Source organism: Labrus mixtus, chromosome 14 (assembly GCF_963584025.1).
Source record: "Labrus mixtus chromosome 14, fLabMix1.1, whole genome shotgun sequence".
NCBI lineage: Eukaryota > Metazoa > Chordata > Actinopteri > Labriformes > Labridae > Labrus > Labrus mixtus.
The window spans coordinates 8,755,642-8,766,822 of NC_083625.1; the positions used below are offsets into that span (position 1 = coordinate 8,755,642).

The 11,181-nt window shown below is 41.6% G+C and overlaps 1 protein-coding gene across 1 annotated transcript; it reads right to left on the reverse strand.

Moving 5' to 3' along the window:
* Window positions 1-241: 241 nt before the first annotated feature.
* aldocb (aldolase C, fructose-bisphosphate, b) lies at window positions 242-10,529 on the reverse strand. The gene is made up of 9 exons (XM_061054885.1): window positions 10,377-10,529; window positions 3,982-4,098; window positions 3,549-3,760; window positions 2,937-2,991; window positions 2,681-2,841; window positions 2,480-2,563; window positions 2,177-2,351; window positions 1,486-1,685; window positions 242-1,393 (listed from the first exon to the last, which is right to left on the reverse strand). Exons 2-9 carry the CDS (start codon window positions 4,091-4,093, stop codon window positions 1,301-1,303), a joined length of 1,092 nt encoding a protein of 363 aa, XP_060910868.1. The 5' UTR covers window positions 4,094-4,098; window positions 10,377-10,529; the 3' UTR covers window positions 242-1,300.
* Window positions 10,530-11,181: the final 652 nt, after the last annotated feature.

The following is an 11,181-nucleotide window of genomic DNA, read 5'->3' on the forward strand; positions in this document are numbered from 1 at the left end:
AATTGTTGTGCTTGTTTGGTACTGATTTTGTGTATCTGTTGTTGTTGTTTATGTATTTTAAAGGCCCATATAGGAATGGGCATTGCAAATAAGCTTAAGCTATGAATGCAGTAGCGTGTGGCAACGGTTTATTTGCTCCATACTTGTCCTCCCTTTACAAATAAACAACACAAAAATGATTAAATTAATGTAACAATTACTAGCAGAAATGCCATTGCAGCAGTAATGTCACACAGAGAGATTATGTTAATGTTTTATTTTATTTTATTTGTCTCCACTATTTGACACACCAAGTGATTCAAGAACAATATTAACATCACAAACATCACAGTAATCCAACACAGCAGTGACTGTTTCCCCCTGTGACAACCCCACTCATTGGTCCACATGAACAGAAACCATCTCCTCTTCCTGTGGGGCGAACTGGGGGGGGGGGGGAGAGAGAATCAGGAGGGAGGGATAACACACAAGCATCACATGATATCGACATCTTCACACAACTGAATACGTTAAGTACTGTGGGTAATTTAAAGCTAATGTTATACTGATATTAGACACACAAGATGTTTCTCCGATTAGTGGTGAGTAAAAGCGTGAACAGAAAGGTTAGCGTACATCCTGGTGTGTAGTCATATATTACAGAGTGTCTGCTGACCTCTGCTGGAGCTACAGCTGTCTGAAAGTACCACAAAGTACAACTCCACACGTTTTGGACAGTTGCTCAAAAGGATCGACTCATTCTGTAAAGTCTCGCCCCTCTACAGATACACTGATGCCACTAGTGGTCGGTTGGTCCCGCTGTCAGTGAGGGTGTTACAGCAGCGTTTTAAAGATGAGGCAATACAGCCAAACACCGACACACACACACCCGTCCCTGCTTGGGAGGAGCTCGAGATGTATCACGGGGGAGAAAGCACAGAGGTGCAGTTAAGAAGAGGCATGAAAACTGGCTGATTAACTCGATCCACTGTTAAAGTTTGCAGCTTCTAACTTCTTGTCCCTGAACATAATAAATGTTAGAGACAGAAGATTAAAAATAGTTTCCACTTCAGTCATGAATTGTTTAAAACCTTATCCGATTAGTCTGATTAAAATGAAAGAAAAACAAGCTTGTTCCCTTTAGTAGTATGGTTTCACATGATGTTTTAATTACACATAATCGAATAAAGTAATTTTGATAACTCTGACAATTTAAAGTACAGCAGACAGCGCAGGCCAGTGATTGATGGAGAAGTAAAGAGGGAAATAGCAGAGCAGATATAAGACTACGACTAGGCCACAGCTCAACGTGGTCGGGTGTTTAGTAGGCGTGGTTAGCCACGTAGAGGGACTGTCCAGCGGCGCCACCGGTTCCTGCAGATTCGTACTTGCCGAGTGCAGCCAATCCGTTTGCCTGAAAAACAGACAAAGGAGGACTGATTAACAACACGGCGTCATTTTACTCTGCTGGAATGTGCTTGAAATCTGTTCACGGTTTTCTCTGACCTCAGCACGTTTGATGAACTGCTCGGTGGCGGCCTTCTCATTGCTCAGCTCTCCTTTCCATGCGCTCAGGGCGGATGCCTGCAGGGCGCGGCCGTAGGAGAAGGTCAGGGCCCACGGCTTGGCAAGTGGGCAGTTGTTGATGGAATTAAGGTTTACGCTGGCCTCCTCTTCAGACTGGCCACCGGACAGGAAGGTCACTCCTGAATAAAACAAACCAATAGACACAATGTCAATCGGATCAAACCGGCTTTTGTAGAAAATTAAAGCTATCGAGTTCTGACTGCTTAAAGATCCTGTAAGGAACTTTTAGGCTGTGTTGATTTTGGGGACACCTTTGGAAAAATCGGGATGATTAATGTCTTGAACCTGTGTGGGTAGATTTTACTGACAAAAATCTCACCCTGTCTTTTTATGTTTAATGCACAACTCCCAATAAGTCATTACTGTAGGACATTTTCTAAAAGGCTAATTCTGCAATGTGTTCATAATCACCTTGCCTGGCATCTACCTTGTGCTTTTGTAGATCATATAGGCACATCAGTATTAATTTCAGTTTGTACCGTAACAAGCTATAACCTCCTCAAAGGAGCTTTAATATCTGAGGATTTACAGACTTTTAATTCAAAAATAACAAATCCAGCAGCATCTCAAATTGAGGCAGCTTAGTGTCTTGTATCTGTATGTTTCTGACCTGTGACGGCAGGAGGCACAGTGCGGCGCAGGGCAGTGACGGTAGCCATGGCGATTTCCTCGCTGCTGTACTTGTTGGGGCAGGAGTGTCCGGCTGTGACCATGTTGGGTTTCAGCAGAGTCCCCTCCAGGTACACATGGTGGTCGGACAGAGCCTTGTAGACTGCAGCCAGGACCTAGCAGCAGGAGAGAGTCACGTGTATGCTTAAAACTGTCGGAGCAAAGTGAAATCTGAACTTTACAGGAAATACTGTATATACAGGGATCTTAGTTTTACGGACACTCTCTTTTTCAGTAAATTCACCTTCTCAGTGACGTACTGGCAGCGCTTCAGGTCATGTTCTCCGTCGGGGAGGATCTCAGGCTCCACAATGGGAACAATACCATTCTAGGAAACATAACAAGGTATAATTCAAATTCAATCTCTCTTCTTCTTTTTTTTTTTTTACAATATTGTTATAATTGCCTTATTAGAACTCCAGGTCTCCAGTAATCCAACACTAACCTGCTGGCAGATGCTGGCATATCTTGCCAGAACATTAGCATTCTCCATGATGGCCAGCTCAGACGGCGTGGTGTCGCTGATCTTCAGCACGCTGCGCCACTTGGCGAAGTCTGCGCCGTCCTTCTTGTACTGTGCACAACGCTCAGACAGCCCATCCAGACCTAAACTCAAGCACACACAGAGTCATTAATTAGAAACATAGCAGGGTTTTCTTTAAAAAGGTGTGTAAAGTTCCGAGAGTCATTTTCCCTCCTACCCTGAGTGGTGGTCTCTCCATTTGTTCCAGCCAGGGGCACAACACCTTTGTCCACCTGTTCAAAGGGAGACAGATCTTTTAGATCCAAGGCTTGATCCAAAAGGGGAAATCGACTTGGTTTAGGTTCTTAAAGCGATTTACCTCTACCCCAAATTTAGAGCACACACTCCTTACAATGATGCACCAGTTTTGCTTATGTTTAGTAACATAACTGCTTTCCGTAGCATACACCCTTAAAGCTCTTTGACCCAGTTTGTCCTGTCAACCTGACCCACTGTTATGGGTGGTTATGTGTGCATCTAAACATGCTGGTAGTGAGTCTGTGTTTCCATATACAAAGTAGTTTTACAAGCAAAACAGATGATACTAACCTAAAGTTATTTTTTAGAACCAATGCTGTTCTTGTGAAGACGTTCAAAGCAAAAGCATACTGCCTCTGAAAAAGTTCCTGTGTTTTAAGAGTCTTAAGTATAGACGGACTGTAAACAAGAAGAGCCAGTAGCTGAAACTGAACAGTGTGGCTGAAAGCTGTACTGCCATATAAAACCATTTCCTGGTTTAAAGATCCCACTTTTAGTTTAGACTTCAAGAATTACAACACAAGTTGTGTACCTTGATGCCAACAACAATGCCACGGTCTTGGATGAGCTTAGCAAAAGATGTGCCATCGTCTGTGTTCTGGTAGAGGGTTTCATGGAAGAAGATGACGCCTCCGATACAGTTGTCAATGCGCTGGTCGGCTGTGAACAGCAGCTGGCGGTAGCGACGCCTGTTCTCCTCTGTGTTCTCAACCCCGATGGGGTTCAAACGTTTCGCCATGCTGCCTGTACACAAAACACACACAGAGCGAATTAATGCATTACGCATGATTTAACTGATCTGCTTTTGTACCACAATAAGAGCTCTTTTTTTTTTTTTTTTTAAATGTGACAGAACTGTCACATTAAACCTTAATGGTTTTGATAGACAGTCATGTATTCAGGATTTTGGGATTCTTAATTGTGCAATGACTATTTTGTTTTGCAACATCCCACGCACAACATACCGGTGGACTCATCAGCAGCGAGGATGCCCTTTCCTGGAGCTACTATCCTCTGAGCGATGTCCTGCAGCTCCTTCTTCTGCTCAGGAGTCAGTGCGGGATACTGGTGAGTCATGGTGGCTGAAAGACACAGAGAGGGAGAGGTGCCATGGAGATCACATTGTTTCACGGTATGTCGACCTGGAAGAATGCCCAGCAAGGGCCTCGCTTTTTGTCCCTCCATTGTCCCTCAACAAGGCTGCCTCAGAGGGTTCAGTGTGCATGTGTTGAAATGTGATAGAACCGAAGTCTGTGAGCCTGAGAGGAAACAAGCGACAGATAAAAACAGCTCCATTGGCTAAAATAGACCCTAATGTGACTGTCATCTAAATTCCAAATAAAGATGTCTTAGTGACATTCATGCTTTCTGGAATTGAAGATGTCTGTTTTAGCTCAAAGGATGATTTTCTTTGATAGCTTGTCTGGTCATAATGTCGGGATCAGCCGCTTTGTCGGCGACGTGCTGACATGCACACACACGCTTCAAACCAGATTATTTTGTTCCGCCGTTCCCTGCTTCACTCTGCTGGAAATAAGCAGTTACATAACCCCTCCCCTCCCCTCCCCTTTCCCATCCATCGAAGCACAGAAGACAGAGAGGAACATTATGTAACAGAGCTCCTATATACTCTGCAGCCAGTCCTCATTATAGACTGGATGCAGCCCGGCTCAATTCTCTCTCCTCAGCAACACTTCCCCTGTTTTCCATAATGCCATTAAATCACACTTTGTGCATTATTTCTCTGTCTTGATTGAAACACAACTTGTTTTCTGTTCTGATGTGTTATTCACACTCGGTTCAGTGTCATTCTGAACTCCTGCTGTGCTCACTGAGAGAGCTCATTGCTACAAAAAAAAAACAGAAAGAAAAGCCTGGGATTTGTACATCTCCATATACAACCGTAAACGCAACACGCCCTCTAATGCCCGAGAACAAGCTGTGACTTCTCTTTCTGGTCTGCTGCACCGGACTGCGAAGCCGCTCCCAGTGAAAAACATCAATGGCTATAGAATAATTAACAACATGTGCCACATTAATGCATCAGCTACTGAAGACTCTGATTGATGGATGGAAAATACCTCTTCAGTGATAAACGAAGAGGCATTCAGCTCCATGAGAGCTCAGGAAATAGAGCTAAAAAGCTAAAATATCAATAACTATATTATCACTTTATTCTCTTCATTTTTATGATAGGCTATCGCCAACTCTTTACTCAGACTGCGCCTAAAGTAGCGCTATAATGTTTGATATAAACAGGACTGTAAAATAATACAAATGCAGATCCCAAAATGTATCTCTTCCATTCACTCAGACTCCATGCATATAATGGAGTATTCTTAATATTATCAGTTTTCCTTCGATCTCCATGGATTTTTCCTAATTCAAATATTGAATAGATCGTCTTCCTTACATTACTTGTGCCAATAAACAGGCCTGAAGAAAGCTGGACAGAAACAACTACAGACTACGAATGTTGAACCACACATAGATTAAAGGGCTAATTCAACAAACAAATAAGCAAAGTAAATCCATTAAATGTAGAAACATTGTATGATATTTATATAGAGAGAGAAATTGAATGCTTACACTGGACTTTTTAGATACTAGATTTCCTAATGAGGCTGACATGCCAGTTTAGGACACTGCCTATATCCTTCGTGTTAATCCTCAGCTTAAAGCTATGAGATTACAAACTTTTCAGCTCACACAGGCATCTCAATGACAACAGTGCAGTTATGACACCACAAATGTCAAGTACAGCTCGCAACTGATAGTCAAATTCTACATGCAGGTGAAATGAAAGAGTCCAGACCTGCAGGGTACAACAACCAGTGTCCTGAGGGACTGCATGCAGACCCCTCCGGTGAATAAAAGAGAGTATTAGACTTTATAAAAGGCCAAGTCAAGGGCACAGTATGGCATGTGGAACTGACGTATGTTTGTGTGCCCAAAGCCCAGGTTCACTGTAGTCACACAAAACTCATGCTCAGCAAATACCTGCTATCTTTTGTGAAGCACCTCCGTGCTTCAACAATACACTTTCACTGACTCAGGCACCGGTGGTGTTGGGTTTCTGTTGAGGAAACATTGCAAAATACTGTATGAGGCAATGGGCAATCTTAAATGTATGCAATGTTGTAACACAAGGAAATTTCTCAATCCTGAGATTTTTTGGTAAAAATAAAAGCAAAACGGTCACTTTCAATTGGAAATACAGAACTAAACAACACCATGAAGCATGGAAATGTGCCTGCCCTGTACAGGTGTTCTTGATATCAGGCGCTTGGATACAAAAAAAAAAAAAGGACCTCAAAGGACAATGTCTTACTGTTAGCATGTGACGCCCCTCTGACATATGATCACTTCAGAGCAGGTTAGCTGGTAACACAGCGTTTTAAACTACAGTTATAATTATATAATTTTGGCAAAGCATCTTTGAGGTTTAGAACACATTCTGAATTTTGATGGGCAAGGGGAAAAAACCCCAGATATAACCAAAATGGTAATGTTGTAGCTGTTGTTTCATACAAAAACCAGTTCAGCTATTTTGAGAAAACACCTTTAAATGTCAGGTTTCGGTTACACTTATTGGAGAAACAGCCTCAAACAGTGGCTCAAATCCACTATGCGAGAAGCATAGTCTTAAAGGCATTGTTGTACCTGTCACTACTGTAGATATTGTAGCAGCAACACTGACCGTCAGGTGACTGTCAGGTGTTCAAACTGTCCGGTCTGACTCACAGCCGTGCTGGCTCTTCATCATAAGAGGAGATAAAAGGGCTGCATCCTGATGATTGAAATTTATTTTTAAAAAATTCAAAAGAAGAAAACATCTCAGTGTCATTGAATGTCAGGAATTTTGGTCCAAACATTTATTCACAAACTCCGGAGACAATTATATTTTCAGTATCTGCTGCTCTGTGTCGCCAGGAAACGCTCTCCATCCACAGGGAACGGGGGAAAACATGAAGCTCCAGTTTGTGTCGCACAACCAATAATTATCACCTCCTGCAGGCCCTCGCACCACAGATGTGACGAGCTCAACGCAGGATTGAATTTATGATGCTCAATGTTAAGAATCTTGCTTTAGACTTCATTTCTTCTTGTGGTTGACAAATATTTTTTTCCATGGCTCCAAATTCAACACCATAAAATGTTTTGAGGTATGTTAAATATTTTATTCTTTTAAAATGATGTCATTACTCAGCACAATGATTACATTTTTTATTATTTCAATTGCACAAGTTTGAAAAATACATTATGTTGTGTATGGAGGATGCATTTTAATAATGTTTATGCAAATATTGAAAATACTCTTCAACCAAGAAAAACATTTGTTTAACAATACATGAATGTTAAACTTCTCATCACATGGGTTAACACTTCTAGACTGACATTCTTATTTGTTTTCATTTAATCTCTGAAGATAAAGACTTTATTTTGGGCTCTACTTGCTCAAGGGCACTACAGAAGTAGACACAATGATGCACTGGTTTGAAGATACATCTCTCTTATCAGAGGAAGTGCAACAGGCAGCATAAATGTCACTGTGACATGACTTAAGGCAGCAACCTTCTGATTTGATTATCCCTGCGTTTCATTGGCGGGAGATGAGGTTTATCTTGTAGATATTGTTCAGGGTAACCTTCTGATGAAGGACATCCCTGCATGATTTAGATAGAGCTGATTTCTTAGAGTTGGCATTAAAAAAAGGGAGTAAAAGGGTTGTCTTTGTTGGATGAAATCTGAGAATTATTTGAGAGATGACTCTGGAGGCAGCTGAGGTTAAAGATGTATGGTCTCCATCTCTACGTGTTCCTTGCAGCCTGTTGAATGGTTGACAGCCTAACCGAGACGAGCACAGTTTCTGCACTGCGACATCAAGATGCAACAGCCAACTCCCTGCTGTGGCGTCACGCACGACCTTTTCAAACCCTAACCACAGTATGATCAATAATACTACGATTTAAAGTCAGTAAAATTAAGCCTTATGGACATGAAAGCTGATCCTGCATGGACACATGTACCAACCAGGATCACAAATACATAAAACATTTAAAATCTGTCGAGATTTATCGTCTAAATCTACACAAATGTATCTTTAATATGCACACTGTACTGTCAAGTGTTCATATGGTTGTAGACACGGACTTGTGGGGGGTAAATTCAGTTTTTTTTCTGCCTATTCTTATAAGCAAGAAACACTTTTTACTAAAAGTTAGTATTTCAGTCATAAGCAGGATAAGGAAGTTTCAATATCGGGTCATTGCAAGTGGCTATTTCCTTGTTCCTCTTCCTTGCAAGCTGCTTGAACCTTATGGAGGTGAAATGGCTCCAACATGGCAGAACTAGCCAAAAGTAAAGAGCCTGTATGGTGTGCTGCGATTTGTTAGCAGACAGGCAGCTGCTGGACTTGGCAATGATGCACATCTCTTTGTTTGGGCTGTTTCTACACACAGGCCTTGATCAAGCAGTGCTCTGATACAGGAGCTTATGTATGGCAAACGTCAAAGGCTGCGTGCATCAGACTTCGGAGAAGTTGATACTGGTGACAATGTGCAGATTACACCGGATGAGATGTTACCCTTAAGCACTTGTAAATGAAAGTCTCTCTATATAAAGCTTTGATAGTCATGACATGTTGAAACTATCTTGAGTTGGGGTTTAAGACAGAAAAGGAAACCAGATCATTTAGGTTTAAGGAACATGGGATTCTGATTATATTACTATAGGGGCGGCTGTGGCTCAGTTGGTAGTTACTTTTAGTTACTTCTGATGGATGATACTACATAGCGATCATCACTACCATCAGTGTGTGAAAGGGTGTGAATGGGTGGGTGTGACATGTGGTGTAAAAGCGCTTTGAGCAGTCGGAAGACTAGAAAAGCGCTATATAAGTTTAAGTCCATTTACCATTCAAGTCCATTTACTATCAGGATATGGGAAAATATTACAATGAACATTAATAGAGAACATAGTCTGACTGTTAAAACAGCAGGACATATTATTTATGACTGAAACTATGAACCATGAATCATGAGATAATGATAATTTAGTTATTCATATAATGTAAGGTTTGCTGAAGTCAAAACTGACTGAAGAGATTCACTGCTTGCAGCAGTCGATCAAAATTGGCTAACTTTCTGAATATTTATTGTTTTGGGGACACTTTGTACCTAGGAACATAATGAGGCAATAAAATCGACAGTGTAAGGTAATGGTTGCAGCTCTAAACATCTATTTAGGAGACAAGATTGCGATTATCTTAATGTTTGATGGCGCAGATTTTATTTCTAGTTTAATGGATGGAGCAAATAGTCTATAAAATATCAGAAAATACTGGAGAAAGCCCCTCACACTTGTATGAGCCAAAGCTTTGTTCTGACCAACGGGCGGCTGTGGCTCAGTTGGTAGAAGTCCCGCTGCTTCAGTGGCGGTGTATGAACGGGATTAGTTACTTCTGATGGATGATACTACATAGCGATCATCACTACCATCAGTGTGTGAAAGGGTGTGAATGGGTGGTGCAGTGTAAAAGCGCCTTGAGTAGTGTAAAAGCGCCTTGAGTAGACTGGAAAAGTCCATTTACCATTTACCAACCATCCCATGTCAAAAATCAGAGATGCTGAAACCTGTTGATATTTGGGTAGACTGCTTAAAAAAAATGATTTCTATCAATCTGCCAAATGATCCATCAATCAACATTACAGCTCTGCAGTAGTATCAAAATGGACAAAGTGTATTATGCATCCTGTTATTTTTATGTAATGACAATAATTCCTGTTAAACACAAGACATGGTGAGTGAATCTAAATGTTTTATGCATGGAGGATGTGTACTCCTCCGGATCACGCCCCTCCTCTCATCAGAGGAGGTGTACGTGCAGAGAGGCACACATACTCACTGACAGGAAACCAAAGCTGCCATCTGTGCAGCTGGATTACAATAAAGCTGTACAATAAACCAATTTCATAAAAATGTTTATCAGTTGTTACTGAACGCAGACGCAACAGGCTCTTTGGTGTCCACTCTCATCCTTGAAGGTCAAACATTCACGCCCTTCCTGTTGCGTATTTCGATGATAGGCTCAAATATTTAACTTTAAATACAAATTTTGAAAACGAATGAATGACTCAAACGTGTGTCTAATATAACTAGACAACAGCAGGAGACTTACAAGAACGAGTAAAACAAATGATATCAGGTGGCTACCAGCTAGGAAGATAAGTTAGCTTTCGGGTTACGTAGAGCAGCATCACGTCCGCATCATCACTTTGAACATCAACTTTTATTTATATTCTATTAAATAAAAAAAAAGGCTGTCTGTGTCTGTGATCGGATGAAGGTTCAGTCTTACCTGCTGGTGGGTGTCTGTTCGTAGAGGGTGCAGGTAGGCTGGGGTGATGAGGATGCAGAGGAGTCTCCTGTTTCACTGCTGCAACGCAACGTGACCCTTTAGAAAAAGCCTCTAGCCGGGGGCGGAGCTTTGTACCACTGCGTCACATGACGGACCGACGCGTACGTGCGTGCGTGCGTGCGTCGCTAAGCATCGTTGCTCTGCCCCCACAGTGAGATTGCAGCATGACGATGATAATGCATATTTGAAGGAAAAAAATGGAAAGACTGGAAAAGTCTGATTCTTCTGCTCTAGTTTCCTTATTCTGAAGGTTTACGAAATAAAAAAATAAAACATTTTAGAGTCCAACAGAGGCAGGAATCAAATTAAACAACAAAAAAAGGTATTCAATTTTTTAATGAAAGAGCTCAGATATAGCCTATCTGTCCCGGAAAATCCATAATAATATAACTCAGATGCTGGTGACCATTTCATTTAATATAATTCCATGTAGGGGAAAGGATAATAGTAAGCAAGTTTGAATAAAAAATGATTGTGGAACTAGGTAATGGCCATGAAGGCCTATTGTCATGTCCAGCTCTGTGTCTTATGTTTTAATTTCTACTTGTATTATTTCCTGTTTTGGGTCACTAACCTCTCCTCTCATTTCAGATCCTTCACTTCCTGCCCTCATGTGTTTCCCACCTGTGTGATCGTCTGCCCCGCCCTGATTGTTCCCAGCTGCATCTCGTTGTCTTCCCCCTCACCTTAGTATTTAGTCTGTGGCTTCCCTTCCTTCTGTGCCAGTTCGTCTTTGACTTCTGTG